The 16,682-nt window shown below is 41.3% G+C and overlaps 1 protein-coding gene across 6 annotated transcripts in view; it reads left to right on the top strand.

The window, feature by feature from the left end:
- The window catches only part of ST7 (suppression of tumorigenicity 7), a 169,891-nt gene that overhangs the window by 113,084 nt on the left and 40,125 nt on the right, over positions 1-16,682 (top strand). For 4 of the 6 annotated variants that reach the window (XM_040343763.1, XM_040343765.1, XM_040343767.1 and 1 more), the window contains 4 exons: positions 1,014-1,128; positions 10,082-10,154; positions 13,503-13,605; positions 14,180-14,330. In XM_040343763.1, coding sequence (XP_040199697.1) covers positions 1,014-1,128; positions 10,082-10,154; positions 13,503-13,605; positions 14,180-14,330 — 442 coding nt within the window. The remainder of the gene's footprint in view (positions 1-1,013; positions 1,129-10,081; positions 10,155-13,502; positions 13,606-14,179; positions 14,331-16,682) is intronic. The other 2 variants (XM_040343764.1, XM_040343769.1) reach the window with 1 other exon arrangement.

Here is a 16,682-nt window from a genome sequence, read left to right as displayed (position 1 = left end):
GAGCGGGTACTGGCCCTGCATTTCCTGGTTACTTACCTAGGTGAGAATGATGTTCCTTCTCCTTTCCCAGAGCTCATTTGCAGTGGTGCATCATCAAGGGTCTGCGTGCAAGAACCTGGGAAAAACACCTGGCCCTTGATGACGTCTGCATAGAAGATGGCAGTGCAGGACTTGCTATGCGGAGGTGGAGTGCCAGGTTTCACCTGACAATGCTGGATTTGCTGGGCATGTGATAATGTATGTTTGTTTTTTTTTTTTTTTTTAGATCAACCAGGTTAGAGCTATAGGTAAAAGGGAAAGAAAAAAAAAAAAATACTAAAGGGCAGTGAAGTTTGTCTTTTGACATCTGATTTTACATGGGGGATTTCCCAACACTGGAATTGGTGCATCTCTGCCTAGAGACCATGCAGGTTCCATTTTTTTTTTTTTTTTGTCAAAGCTTAATTGAACAAGCTGAAGTTGGCTACCATGCAGAGCTGCATCATATTCTGAGTGCTCCAGTTTTAGTAACTCTCCTCTATAGTGTTAATGCAGGCATGTCCATTGCCAAAATGTTCCCAAATGTATGAAGAGATAAATAAAATAGTAACTCTATTCATACCTACACGCAATAGAAAGAGAAGGAATACAGTAAGATCATCAATATCGGGAAAACCAATACAATTCCAGCATACCAGAACTCCTAGTTCAACAGACGCTTGGAGTCAGTTGCCCAAACTATAGGTGTAGGTATTTTGTAACATATTCCTGTAATTTTAGGTGCTTGATTCCACCAAAAAAAAACTTGTTGGGGATGTGGACCTTTTCAGACATTTCTAGAGCAAACCCAAACTCAAATACTGTAATTAAGCTATGTTTCCATAGTAATACGATTTTTTTTTTAGATTTACACACTGTAAAATGTATGTAACAAGGAATATGATGGTGATATGATCTGCAGAATAATTTTCCTGTGTACAGTGTGAGCAACCATTCATGCTAAAAAGAATTGTGCTCTGTCCTATTTCTTCTAGTTAATGAAGGAGTTCCCACTGCTGAGCATGTTCAATATTCATGAGAACTTATTAGAAGCTCTGCTAGAGCTCCAGGCATACGCAGATGTGCAAGCAGTATTAGCAAAGTACGATGGTAAGTTCAGTTATTGTATATGTTTGCCATATCGCTATTAAATGGTTGTTTTTAGGCTTTTTTTTTGTAAGCTTTCCTGCTAGGCACCATGTTTAGCATCTTAACCACTACCCGACGGCCGTACGACTTTATACGGCCGCGGGGTGGTTGTGAATCTCTAACAGGCCGTAAAAAGACGGCCTGCGCGCATCCAGCGCGGCGGGCGCGTGCACGTCTGGTGGCGCGCGCGTGCTCGCCGCATCGCTGAGATGCCGATGCGAGTGCCTGGCGGCCGTGATGTCCGCCAGGGACTCGGGATCGGCGGCTACAGGGACAAGACGTGGAGCTCTGTGTGTAAACACAGAGCTCCACGTCCTGTCAGGGGAGAGAGGAGACCGATCTGTGTCCCTTGTACATAGGGACATAGATCGGTCACCTCCCCCAGTCACCCCCCCCTCCACCTACAGTTAGAACACAATTTAGGGTACACATTTAACCCCTTCCTCACCCCCTAGTGTTAACCCCTTCAATGCCAGTCACATTTATACAGTAATTAGTGCATATTTATAGCACTGATCGCTGTATAAATGTGAATGGCGCCAAAAATGTGTCAAACGTGCCTGATGTGTCCGCCGTAATGTCGCAGTCACGAAAAAAATGCTGATCGCCGCCATTAGTAGTAAAAAAATAAATAAAAAAAAATAATAATAATTCTGTCCCCTATTTTGTAAGCGCAATAACTTTTGCGCAAACCAGACGCTTCTTGCGATTTTTTTTTTTTCCCAAAAAATATGTAGAAGAATATGTATCGCCTAGACTGAGAAAAAAAATGTTTTTTAAAAAAAATTGGGCTATTTATTATAGCAACAAGTAAAAAATATTGTGTTGTTTTTCAAAATTGTCGCTCTATTTTTGTTTATAGCGCAAAAAATAAAAACCGCAGAGGCGATCAAATACCACCAAAAGAAAGCTCTATTTGTGGGGGGAAAAAAGGACGTCAATTTTGTTTGGGAGCCACGTCGCACGACCGCGCAATTGTCAGTTAAAGTGACACAGTGCCAAATCGCAAAAAGGGGCAAGGTCCTTAACCTGCATAATGGTCCGGGTCTTAAGTGGTTAAAAAGCGAATTTTTTCTCAGTTTAGGCCGATATATATTCTTATACATAATTTTGGTAATAAAAATGGCAAAAAAGTATATAGACTGTTTTGCGCAAAAGTTAGTGTCTACAAAATAGGGAATAGATTTATGGCTTTTTTTTTTTTACTAGTAATGGCAGCGATCTGCGTTTTCTTTTTTTTTGGGACTGCGATATTGCCGCGGACCAATCGGACAAATGCAAAATGAAGGAAAAACGTTCTGGACAGCCGCACTCCAAAAATAAATTGCTTTTATTTTAAATTCGAAAAACACACAAAAATTATGCCAAAGCAGATGGGGTAAAATTCTGACGCGTTTCACACCAAACTTTAGTGCTTATTCATAGCTTACACTTTTGGCACTTTTTTGGGACCATTGTCATTTATACAGAGATCAGTGTTATAAAAATGCACTGATTACTGTATAGATTACACTGGCAGGGAAGGGGTCAACACTAGGTGGTGATCAGGGGGTTAACTGTGTTCCCTATTGTGTGTTTTTACTGTAGGGGGGATGGGACTGACTAGAGAGATTGGTGTTCATACATTGTATGAACACACGAACAGTCTCCTCACCTCTGAGATTTGTGTGTTTACACACACACATTTCCATTCTCGTTCTGTAATGAGCAATCGCGGGTGCCCGGCGGTCATTGCGACCGCCGGGGACACGCTTCGAGCACGAACGCCAGAGGCATCTTAAAGAGCCGACATACAGCTATGACGGCTCGCGCAGGGGAGCCATCCTTCTGCAGTATAACTACGGCTTCCGGGCCCGGAAGCGGTTAAAGATTAAGCATCATAAATTGCCAGCTGTTCACAACAGTGCCAAACACAATTAAAATACATTTGCCAATGAAATTAAAACATAATAGCCATGTAGATGGAAGAATATCTGTAATTAACACTTTATCCAGCATTGCGCCCAAGTAGCCTATCCATAGTCTGATCCACTGGGGCAGGCAAGCCCTGGGACATCCAACCACGGTGCCCATAATCACTCATATTTTTAAGTGTAAATCCTCTGATGGTAAATCGGCTTCTCCAGTCTTAACACTTCACCTACATTTATCCCCTATCTTTGGGGGATCCTCGGATTTCCAATAAATCATAATCCGTTTTATCTGCCTGGAATAAAACTCTGAGGATGGCTTCTCTGGTGTGTGCTTCCCAGTCCTATTCTTCCATTACACCCAACAGGCAAGCTCTTGGATCTAGTGAAATAGATACAGGTGAAACTTGAATATTGTGCAAAAGTTAATTTATTTCACTAATGCAACTTAAAAGATTAAACTAATATGAGATGGACTCATTACATGCAAAGCAATGATATTGAATATTGTGATAAGGTGCAATATTCTAGGCTCAAACTGTCCAACTCTAATCGGCTAATTAAGCCATAACATCTGCAAAGGGTTCCTGAGCCTTTAAATGGTCTCTGTCTGGATCAGTAGGAATCGCAATCATGGGAAAGACTGCTGACCTGACAGTTGTGCAGAAAACCATCATTGACACCCTCCATAAGGAGGAAAAGCCTCAAAAGGTAATTGCAAAAGAAGTTGGATGTTCCCAAAGTGCTGTATCAAAGCACTTTAATAGAAAGTTATGTGGAAGGGAAAAGTGTGGAAGAAAAAGGTGCACAAGCAGCAGGGATGACCGCAGCCTGGAGAGGATTGTCAGGAAAAGGCCATTCAAAAGTGTTGGACTTGCACAAGGAGTGGACTGAGGCTGGAGTCACCACACACAGACGGATCCTGGACATGGGCTTCAAATGTCGTATTCCTCTTGTCAAGCCACTCCTGCAGGGCCGTCTTTACCACAGGTCAAATGGGGCAGCTGCCCAGGGCCCTGTCACTGTTGGGGGCCCAAAGCAACCCCCTTTAAAAAAAAAATATTTTTTTTTTTTTTTTTTTTTTTTTAGGGGTCCGGAGGGCCCCAGATGGCAACCCCTCTTTTTTTTATTTAGTTTTAAATTAAATATATATTTTTTAATATATTTGCATTTTATTTTTTATTAAAGGGCCAATTTTTTTAGAGGTTTTTTATTAAAGGGACAATTTTTTTAGGGGTCCGGAGGCCCCCAGGGCCCCAGATGGCAACCCCCCTTTTTTTATTTATTTTTAAATAAAAAAAAATATATTTTTTTAATATATTTTTATTTTATTTTTTATTAAAGGGCCAATTTTTTTAGAGGTTTTTTTTATTAAAGGGACATTTTTTTTAGGGGTCCCCAGGGGCACAGAGGGCCCCAGATGGCAACCCCCCTTTTTTTATTTATTTTTAAATAAAAAAAATATATTTTTTTAATATATTTTATTTTTTATTAAAGGGACAATTTTTTTTTTTTAGAGGTCTGGGGGTCCCCAGGGGCCCGTAGTTCCCCAGGGCCCCGGATGACAACCCCCCTTTTTTTATAAAAACATTTTTTTTATATATTTCTTTATTTCTTATATATATATATATATATATATATATATATATATATATATATATATATATATATATATATATATATATATATATATATATATATTTATTATTATTAAAGGACCCCCAGGTCCCCGGATGGCAGCCCCCCTTTTTGTTATAATTTTTTTTTCATATTTTATTTCTTTTTTTCTTTTTATTTCATATATATATATATATATATATATATATATATATATATATATATATATATATATATATATAACATTTTTTTTATTAAAATTGTTTTTTTGTGAGCTGCAGCTTTAAAAATGCCGCGGTAGCGTTTTTGAGCGTTTTTTTAACGTCTGGTGTTTTTACAGCTCTACTCTGGAGCTTCAGAACACCCTGGTCCTGCCTTTTTTTACAGCTCAAAAACGCCTATGTCAATTGCAGCTCAAAAACGCCTATGTGGGCATGATGCCATAGAATAACATGGACAGGCGTTTTTAAGCTGTAAAAAACGCTCGGAAAAGTGGCTGTAAAAACGTCAGTGGAAATGAAGCCTAAATGTTTATTTTTTTATTTTTGTTTATATATTTTTTTTTTTTTTTTTTTAAAGGGCCCAGAGGTCCCCAGGGCCCTGGATGGCAACCCCCCCCTTTTTTATAAATGTTTCTTTTTTATATATATTTTTCTTATTTTTTTATTAAAGGGCCCAGAGGTCCCGGATGGCAACCCCCTTTTTTTTGTAATTTATTTTTATAAAAAAAAAAAATTATTAAAGGGCCCAGAGGGCAACCCCTTTTTTAAAAAAAAAATATATATATATTTTTTATATATATTTATTTTTTTATTTTTATTAAAGGGCCCAGAGGTCCCCAGGGCCCCGGATGGTTACACCCCTTTTTTTATATATTTTTTTCTTTATTTCTTTCTTTATTTCTTTTTTTGTAAAGGGCCCCCCGCTTCTAAATTCGCGGCAGCCCCCCCCTGCTTCTCAATTTCAGGCGGCAGCACCCCCCCCCCGGTTCTCTGCTCCAGGGGGCCCATGCCTGAAGCTGTGTAAGTGGCCCCATAATTCCTGATGGCAGCCCTGCCGCCCGTTAAGCCCCTGTGCTGCCCACAAATCAGGCTGAAAATCATTAGCGGCACGCAGCCAGTGACAGTACTGCTTCCCTTCCCAGTATTTTAAAATGTACAGCACCCCTGGCTTCCCTTTAGACGTGCACTTCTCCCTTCCTGCCACTGGGTGCTTCTTGTATATAAAAGTGAATTAGAATGTGATTTTATAACATCCCCAGTTTGCTCTTCCCGAGGCTGACTTCATGTCCTGCTCCTCAAGGTATGTCACTGTTTGCTAATCTATATTGTAAATAGAAGTTTTCTGTAGAGTGTGCCCAAAGTCTTTATAATATTTGATGATTCACTGCAGGTCTGGTCAGTGTTTTTTTTCAAAAGTTCCTCTATTTTACACATGGCATGGCATGGGGATCACAGCACCTTCTGTCTATTCCGCTTTAGCACCATGCCATGCCATGTGTAAAATAGAGGAACTCTTTAAATCACAGACCAGACCTGCAGTCCAGGCTGAGTAAGGCCTCAGAGCACATGGCATTACTGTCTGTATTTAACTGCTTGATGGGCTTATTTTGGGCCTGGCTGGTTCACATGTATGTGTTTTGGCGGCCCACATTTGCGCAGGCACAGCAGCCCATTCATTTGAATGGGCCGCCATGCCTGCGTTTCCTGCAAAGAAAAGCGCATGCCTCATGTAATAGGCTGCGCACACGGCACGCCTATGCCCATCAAGCACTGAAATACAGCACTGTCTGTCCATTCTGCTGTCTGCTGTGACTTATCTGCAGTTCCCGCACTGTCAAACTTGCTGCATTTTTAGACGTTTAGGTCAAGCTTTTAAAAACACAGTGCGTTTGTGTGTGCAAGAACTGCAGGTAAGTAGCATGGTGCAAAAGCAGAATGGATTTCAAGGCAACTGTATTTTTAAAATGCTGAATGCACCTTTTTCTGCAGGAAACAAAGGCATGGCAGCCCATTCAAATCAATGGACTGCTGTGCCTGCACAAATGAAGACCGCCAAAACATACATGTGAACCAGCCAGGCCCAAAATAAGCTGGAGGGGGGCCCAAAAAAAATGTTTGCCCAGGGCCCAAACCATATTAAAGACGGCCCTGCACTCCTGAATAACAAACAATGCCAGAAGCGTCTTACCTGGGCTAAAGAAAAACACACCTGGTCTGTTGCTCAGTGGTCCAAAGTCCTCTTTTCTGATGAGAGCAAATTTTGCATCTCATTTGGAAACCAAGGAGCCGGAGTATGGAGGAAGAATGGAGAGGCACACACTGCAAGATGCTTGAAGTCCTGTGTGAAGTTTCCACAGTCTGTTGATTTGGGGAGCCGTGTCATCTGCTGGTGTTGGTCCACTGTGCTTCATTAAGACTAAGGTCAACGCAGCCGTCTACCAGGATATTTTGGAGCACTTCATGCTTCCTTCCGAAGACGAGCTCTATGGGGATGCTGACTTAATTTTCCAGCAGGACTTGGCACCTGCCCACACTGCCAAAAGTACTAAAACCTGGTTCAATGACCGTGGGATTACTGTGCTTGATTGGCCAGCAAACTCGCCTGACCTGAACCCCATAGAGAATCTATGGGGCATTGCCAAGAGAAAGATAAGACATGAGACTGAACAATGCAGAAGCGCTAAAGGCCGCTATTGAAGCATCCTGGTCTTCCATAACACCCTGGCATGGCTTTCATGCCACACCGCATTGAGGCAGTAATTGCTGCAAAAAGGGCTTAAACCAAGTACTGAGTACATAAGCATGCTTATACTTTTCACAGAGGTCCGATATTGTTCTATGTATAATCCTTGTTTTATTGATTGCATGCAATATTCAAATTTTCTGAGATTGTGGGTTTGCGGTTTTCATGAGCTGTAAGCCATAATCATCACAATTATGACAAATCACAGCTTGAACTATCTTTCTTTGCATGTAATAAGTCTATCTCATATATTGGTTTCACCTTTTAAATCAAAAAGGTGTTTATTGAACACGTAATAAACAACAACAATAATTTCCAATGTACAAGCACATAAAATGAACCATTCAACTGTACAGTATTACCATGAAGACTTTTAACTCAGAATTATTGCATACCCCCTGTCAAATACCACCCCATCCCCCTTCCTCAATCAGACACAATCATTTAAGTGAATATATAACACGTACTGCAGTACCTCTTATGGACATTGCAAAATCCTAGACATCACAAGCTCTCTGGAGCTCAGACCAGGTGTATCCAGCCATTTAGACCGTATCCGTTCAAACCTGCCCGGGCATCCCCTGTGTTGGTAGATGTATTTTTCCATAATACAGGCATACCCCACTTTTAAGTACACAACGGGACCAGAGCATGTATGTAAAACGAAAATGTACTTCAAGTGAAGCAATGCCTTTTTTCACTTCTAGGCTGTAGTGGGGGTGCCAGGGGCTTTAGTGGGGGCATCGGGGGAACACTCACATGTAAATAAGCTCATCTGATGCAAGGGGGGGCCGCTAAGTGCTCAGAACTTCAGTTCCGTCTAATGTGGGTGCACGGCGCGGGAATATTTGTACTTGTGAGACACTTTGCGTACACTCGAGAGTGTACGTAAAGTGAGTGTCCGTAAAGCGGGGTATGCCTGTAATGGTATTCCCCATATGGGTTATCCAAGAGGAGTGAGTAGATAGCAAGGCGGATTTCCACCCCAGTAAAAGCAGCTTCCTGGCCTGAAACAATGCCCTAGACACCGCCACTCTAATCAGTTCCTCCTCCATGACCCCCAATATACAACACATAGGGTCAATGGGTACTGTAGTTTGAAACACTACATTGAGTGTCCCCACCACCTCACTCCAATATCTGTGTAGCTTCGGGCAGCGCCACAGAAGGTGTATAAGATCCCCTTCCTGCCTTTGACACCTGCAGCACAATGGATCCGCCGATCTACCCATCCTATAAAGTTTCACAGGAATGTGTAATGTACTCTTAGAAATATATATAATTGGGAAACTTTTTGTGCCACATTCAAAGAGCAAGTGACTATAGACTGAAGAGCTTCCTCCCATTGGTCGCCTGTTACCTGGCCGAGGTCCCTCTCCCACAAAGACACTGCCTTACACGGATAAGCCCGCAGGTGACTGGATAACAGCATTTGATAACACTGGGATGTGATCCCTTTAGTCTCGGTGGCAGCTTGCAGCACATGGCATACAGGAGAGGGCGATGAAGTCCACTCCCCCGTATCCCCCTGTGCCGCAATGGCGTGTTTGAGTTGCAAATTTTGGAACCACATAGAGGCCGAAGGTAGCCCGCAGTTCAGGAAAGGACAGCAATCTACCATTGGCAAAAATATGAGACAGCATAGTCACACCATGGGCTCTCCATCAGGGCTCCTGTTGCAACTTGGCCAACTCTACGTAAGAATGATTGCCCCAAATTGGGCTAAAGTCTGTAAACCACCCCTTCACTCCCTGGAGCTGTCTGACCTTGTTCCATATTTTTTGGGTTAACGCTAATGTTGGGGTCTGTCGGTTGGATCTCAGAAACATTTGTGCCTCCAGGCCCAGGGGGATGGTCTCAGCTCCTGAAGCGAACAGCAACAGCCATAGAGCCTACCAAATGTTGCAGCTGGGCAGCGATATAGTACAGCCAACCCTCCGCTATGCTTAGAATGTTGTAGCTGCTCCAGCCTGATCCCTGGAGCCTTAACATTCCACAACAACTTTCGGAAAAGGGTGTAACAGAATCACATTTGCCCTAGTCATAGATTCAGGGAGGGCACCTGCCTCCAGTGAGTCATTGAAAACCTTCAATAGTTCTGGCAGGAGGTGCTCACCATACTGTGTAAACACCTCCATGGGTAAACCATCGTCCCCCGGTGCCTTACATGTAGGGAAAGAACAGGCCGCCACCTGCAGCTCCTCTAAGGTAATCGGGGCGTCTAGTAGCCGTCTCGCCTCAGCAGACAGCGAAGTTAAATCTATAGGGGAGACATAATCAGACAATTCTTCATCCGAGTAGGCCTCCCTCGACCCATAAAGGGCAGTTTAGAAGGAAGGTTTCACCTTTTAAGTTGCATTAGTAAAATAAAATAACTTTTGCATGATATTTTAATTGTTCGCGTTTCACCTGCACTTTAAATACTGAGTTAACTTTAGTCCCCACTCCCACCCAATAAGAGTGTAGTTTTGGGCATCTCCATGAAAGATGTATGAGGTCTCCGTGGTCAATCTTACAGCATGTACACGTAGACTCAGATTGCAAATTCATGTTGAAAAGCTTTTTACGTGTGTGTGTGTGTGTTTTTTTTTATATGCAATGAACTAGCATTTTTTTATAACGGCAGTGTCTTATCTCCACAGATATCAGTTTACCAAAATCTGCCACAATATGTTACACAGCTGCACTACTCAAAGCAAGAGCAGTATCAGACAAGTGAGTACTTTTACAATGCCCCAGTGCTTCAACTATGGTGAGCCTATATAATGTCCACAAAAGGTTCTCCTCTATAAGTGTACTTTTTTTTTTCTTTGTTTTTTTCATTCTTAAAATTTTAATATTGCTAGCTGACCTTGTCTACCTTGTGGAGTTGGTTTATAGAAGCTGAACTATAATCTCATTAATAAACCAACATTGTGCAAGTACACTGTGGTGTTTTAACCATCTATCAGCTTAGACAGTATGCCTTCGGTAGATCCATGCACACAGCAAATGGATGCTATCTGAGGGAATAGTAGGAAGCACATCAGTCACATGCTATGTTAGAATTGCAACCTTATGTAAACTGATGAAGTCACGTGATCGCTGACGATACATGTAGGGATGTAGAGGCAACCGGAAGAGACGCAGGCAAGCTCTGTGTTTGTGGATACACATGTTTTGTTTACTGTTTGAATGAAATCTAGCATTGAAGAGTGCTTTGGAAGTCCGGAAAAGACAGAATTGCCACATGGACTGTCTGTGATCGCATTGAATGTATCCATCTGATTTACACATTGGTTGTCCTGCTTCCTGTGTATTTCCTGGTACATGTGCAAGTTAAAGGCCGCGGCTGGGCTATAGCCGACTGCTGTTTACACTTGCCATCTGGTAAGCTGACAACCTTAACGGTGGTGGACACGTTTATCTGTGGTGTGATTCACCGGGTGATATACAGGGAATTGAATTCAAGTTTGATATATCTACATGCATCCTGCCATTTATATCGTTATTGTGGACTATGTCATCAGCGTGGATTAGTCCAAACTGATTTTCGATGACCAGTTTTTTTGGAAATTTAATTTTCTTTAATCCAGTGTCACTTATTAGGACTTAATTCACTTTGTTTTTGTGACTAGATATGTTTTATTAGTTTGGACATTTCTAACTTGTTTGTTGAGTGTGCATTGTTTTGAAGAGTGTGCACCGTTTTTCACATATCAGTCCCTGGATGCTAATACTATCAGTGGACGGTTTATTGGCGCAGCTCTGTTTTTTAGTCTGCTTATTTTATGTAAACTATGTTCCTTTAGTTTTCCCACATTTATGGTGTTGTGAAATGCCTGCTAGCTTATAGTTTAAATGACACATCATTTTATAAAGTGCAAACAAGGGGCATGCATCCATAAGTGTAAGGCCGTTGTGGGACCTTTAAAAATGTGCATCGGAGGACATGTGTATACATGTACCTTGTATTCTGCAAGTTAAAAAATTCATCGGTATAATTTATTTTTTTGTCACGTTTTGGGGTTGTATTTGAGATGTACAAAGAGATCACACAAATACTTATTAGTATAACATTTATTAAAAATAATTACAGATAAAAAAAAAAATAGAAAAATACTTAACTATAGATGCTGTTTCGCCATAGAGTTCCCACCCTCTTTTTCACGGCATGGCCGACCAGGTTCAGACACATGCCTCATGGCAGCTCTGATGGGAGACTGAATTTCCAAGTGATAACTGTAGTATAGAGACTTGTGTGTAAGGAATGGACAACCCCCAAGCCAACTCCCATTGTAAGTAACAAATTTGACCTTTTAAGGACTTGGTCAGTTTGCAATCACACATTCCTTTGGTATGAGTAACCAGATTTTGTCCTTGTATGGCCCCTTTACTGGGCTACAAATTCAATATTAGAGATTTGTGAGACCACTAGACAACTTTAACTAAGGAAATATGTAATATGCAATTTCTCCATAAAATTGTATGCATTTTAAAACAGATCTGAAAGCAAGCATCATACACAAGAACTAAACCATCAGTAAAAGATTGAAGGCCATGTAAATCTAGCATAAATGTCATTGACCTGGTTTTCATAGCCATTCTCTGACCAAGACTGAGTTATCAGATCAGGCGTTTTAACTTCATTGGCTTTATGTTCAAGTCAGTTGCCCAAGGGTTCTGAAATCAGAGGCTTGGTGAAGCAAACTTCCTCCCTGCAGCCTCTCTCTCGGTTCCTAACTAGCACAATTCATGCGCCTGTTATTCATTTATAAGGATTTCGAGTATGGGCTGCTGGCAGTAGGTTATCCAACCATTTTATCAGCTGTGGGCTAGGAAATGTGGGACAAATATTGTCTGCTATGAGGTCTTTATATTCTTCTCAGGAGACATTAAGGGAGTTGGAAAGAGTCTTCTAAAGGTATTAGTTATTTTTCACTTTAAATATCTTCTTCTAGATTTCTATACATCTAGAGTAATTCTAGATGAATATATGACTAAACCCCAGTGGGTGGGGAATATATGACTAAACCCCAGTGGGTGGGGTGAAATGTATCAGGGCGTGTGGTTTGGTGGAGACACGTAGGCTGAGGCTCCTTATCGCTTATTCATCTTGGCTGGTTGGGAGTAGGGGAGATCCTTTCCTCATTACAAATTAATATAAGTTGGTATTCTTCTTGAAAGTATCATGGTACTTGCCTAGAAATTCAAAGGAAGTTTGCAGCTCTGAAAAGGATTTCCCTATTTTGTGAAATGCCCAGTTATCTTAACTGAATTTAGAATAGTTACCAGTATAAATTAGCCAGTATGCCCTATAACAGCCGATAGTTGAAGCAAATAAACTTTTAGGTAATGGAGAAATCTTTTTTTGATTTTGTAATCTCAATTTAATGTGTTCGTTTTTGGGATCACGAATACATTTCACCAAGACTATATATAAATGCACTATTCCCACAAAGGTGCTATAGTGCCTGACATGGCAAGATTGCTAACACACGAATAACAGACCATACAAGAGACTCTGGAGATACAGCCTGTTGTAAGCTACAACCTAAATAGGTGTTAGGCGTATTAGCATGGTGTTTACTATATGCTATCTTAGAAAGAAAAGTAATTTTTTATTTTTTTTGTTCTGTAGATCGACCAGTACTGGCAACGTCTTTCCTCCCTACACAGCGACTCCAGCTTGGGAGGGCAGGGCAATGGTTCTCACAGCTTTCCCTGTGGTGTCTGCCTGCCAACTACAGCTCTGGAGTTTGCCGTGAGGTGAGAAAGACATTGCATGGTCTGGTTCATTTCAGTATAGTAGGATAGACTCTGTAACAGTGTCAACAGTTACGTGGAACATATGCTGGAATGGCAGAGTATATCGGCCCTAATATATGCGATGACTGTGTTCCAAGTTTTTATGTCCCTTTTGAAAAGGAAAATGGAGAGTCTAGTACAGATTAAACAGCTGTTGTGGCCAGTAAATTCCTGTCTACTTTCATACTGAACAATAAATATTAAAGCCCAGAGTAACATACTGTGTGTCCCATATGTCATTTTAACACCTTTTTGTTGGTCTTGTCTTTTTTACAGATTTTCTCCAGAAGCTGCATCTCGACGGGGGCTGAGCACAGCAGAAATGAACGCTGTAGAGGCTATTCACAGAGCAGTGGAGTTTAATCCACATGTGCCAAAAGTATGTCTGCTTGGCAATTCACTATATCCTGACAGCAGATTGTTACAATCCATAGTTTCATCTAAAATGCTAGTGCTGTAAATGGTGTTTTTATATACTACCCTCACAAATATGGCACATTATTACCAGGGAAGTTGATTAATAATGCTACAATACTACATCATTGTTCCTGTTTTCCAATGACTAGATCACTGTGTACACAAAAATAAAGATCTGATTGTGCGGCCAATTCCTCCTGGGACATTTTCCCTGTGGGGAAATTCTCAGTATAATTTTAATTGGGCTTGTCCAAGGTCTGTATATAACATAGAGCACTAAGATTTGTTTAGTTGTGCAAAATACAGGTTAGGGCTTGTCTGCACTAGAGTGTATCCTTCACCTGTGGTGCCTTTCTGCTTAGCTGCACCTGCAAGTATAGCTGGTGTCACAGAAACCCTATAAAACCGCCACCAACCATCAGTTATCTACCGCTCTCAAAAAGTTCTCCATTAGAAAACTAGAGATTTTGTCTGTAACAATGCAAGTCAAGCTTATGATTCATATCATCTACTTACATTTTTATTTTCTTCCACAGTATCTTCTTGAAATGAAGAGTTTAATATTACCCCCAGAACACATTCTGAAGAGAGGGGACAGTGAAGCAATAGCATATGCTTTCTTTCACCTTCAACACTGGAAAAGGGTAGAGGGAGCCTTAAACCTCTTACACTGTACGTGGGAAGGGAGTAAGTATTTTTTTTTTATCCTAGAACATATTGAATAGAAAATGGTGGGGCAATGCTGGCAACTTCTATCATCTGTCCTCTTATATAAACCCCATTGTACAATTCTCTGTAAATATAGTATTTCCGTGTGGAGCTAAACAAACATTGAGCCTCCATCTCAGACACCGCATTCTCTTGCATGGCATGCTGTTTCAAGGGTGATACTAAGGCCCCTTTCACACTGGGCGTTATTCAAGCATTTTTTAAGAATTTTTTGAGCGTTATTTGAGTGAAGCCTCATCTCCAATCCCAATGTGCTGGTAAAGCACCGCTAAGACCCTAACGTTTTGGAGCGTTTTTGCAGTGCCTCCATGTGAAAGGGTAAGGCGTTTTTACAGCGCTTTCAATTCATTTCAATGGAGAGGGGTGTTTTTGGAGCGTTTTTTTCAGAGCCAAAAGCTGCTCCAAAGATGCTGCTTGCAGGACTTTTCTCAACGCCCCGCCAGTGCAACACCTCAGTGTGAAAAGGTAAGGCGTTTTATGAACATTTTAATGGCGCTATTTTTAACGCTAAAATGCTTCAGTGTGAAAGGTGTCAAAGACACCCGCTGGACTTCATTCATTGTTCCATAAAATGGTGCATGGGAGCAGCCATTTCCACCACTATTTTGAGTGTTTTATTGCTTGAAGGCATTATAAACCTTCCTACCGGCATCTTGTGTTTTTCACCTGCATAAAATGTGCATTGAGGACTGAAACACTGAAGAAACAACATATCCCACAGTCTCTGTTCTGCATGTAAAAGCTGCATAGTAATTGGATGTGACAGATACATGCAGGCAGAGCTAATAAGGGAAGAAATATGTTTAATTACATTAGTACACCCACATTTGTGATGCAATACAAAGGAAATGGTGAGGAATGGCTTGGACGTTGCATGAAGCTAAGCAACGTAGCCTCTAGACTGTTTCTGTAAGTGTCATGTTAACTGGAATTTGTTGGCATATTGGGCTATTTTCTTTTTTGTTTGAATCTGTTCAGCTTTTTATCTTTTCAAAAAATTGATTAAAGTGAGCCAGCCCTTACAGGGGAGGCCGCTTGTAGAAAGAATACATATATCCTTACAATTAACACACTGTACCTAACGTGACTCATGTACTTGTCCATGTCCTTGTGAGACATTGCAAGCATCTTCTCATATCAGGGGTCATAGCAACTAAAAACTGGGGGAGATCACATAGCCTTAAAGGAATCAGAGACAAACATTAGGGGACCTAACCCAACGTTCTTTAATATTTCTGACTTAACTTCTAGCAGTTGATGTCTTTAGTGTTCCACTTAACTGACTTAAGGAAACCAGGTGACATCTTCAGCTTTCTCCACTGAACTTTGCACCAAGATAATGTTATTAAATCTGTGAAGGCGGCATGTTGTAACTTTCAGTTAAAAAGAAACCACTTCACACTTGGGCGGCTTCAAAGTCGCCCAACTCTGAATCCACCCCGTACAGCGTGGCTTTCAAATGAGTTCTGTAATAGAAGTCAATGCAAGCCGCTCCGAAGACGCCCCCAAGTAGTGCAGGAACCTTTTTCTAAGTCTGATCGACGGGAGTTTCTCCAATTTTAGAACGGTAGCATTTCACTGAATGGAGCACGACTTGTCAGGTGGCTAAGTCGCCCCAGTGTAAACCGAGCCTAACACACCCCCTGTATTAGGATGCTTACACTCTGGATGGAGGAGCACAGAAATGCCTTTGGACAGCATCATTGTCACTGGAGGGAGGGTAGTTTTGAATATACTAGCAGATTTAGATACGCTTGCAAGCTAACACAAACTCCAGCTACCACTTTATTCCAAAATGAAAAAAAAAAAAAAAACGTTCCAGTAACTGTTTTGTTTTTAAAGGTTTTACAGAAATAAAAGCTGACCATTGTAAACACCCGTCGGTGGTAAATTGTTTCTCATCCCCCTAACTCAGTGGTGGTCAATCTAAATATTATAGGGGGCCTAAAACATGCCCTCCAACACTTCCATAGTGTCACACAGTAGCAGTGCATTTTCACACCTCAAAACCCCAAGTTGGAGTACAGTAACCCCCAGCATTGGTGTCAGTGAGGGCAATTATATTCCACAATATTGAAGTCTCAATCAGTCCCAGTATTGATGTCAGTGGACGCAATAATTACCCCCAACTTTGATGTCTGTGGACGTAATAACCACCAACATTGTTGTCGGTGGACAAATATATTAACCAACAAGGATGGCCCATGGCAGTGAATGCTAACACCCAATTCTCCATTGGTGGTTACCGGCAGTGAAATGTAACCCTTCCCCATACATTGCTAGTCAGTGGTAATGAAAGTTAACCCCTTC

The sequence above is a fragment of the Rana temporaria genome, chromosome 3 (genome assembly GCF_905171775.1).
Source record: "Rana temporaria chromosome 3, aRanTem1.1, whole genome shotgun sequence".
NCBI classification, from domain to species: Eukaryota; Metazoa; Chordata; class Amphibia; order Anura; family Ranidae; genus Rana; species Rana temporaria.
Note: the sequence above shows the minus strand (reverse complement) of the source record. Positions and strands in the feature narration are given on the sequence as shown.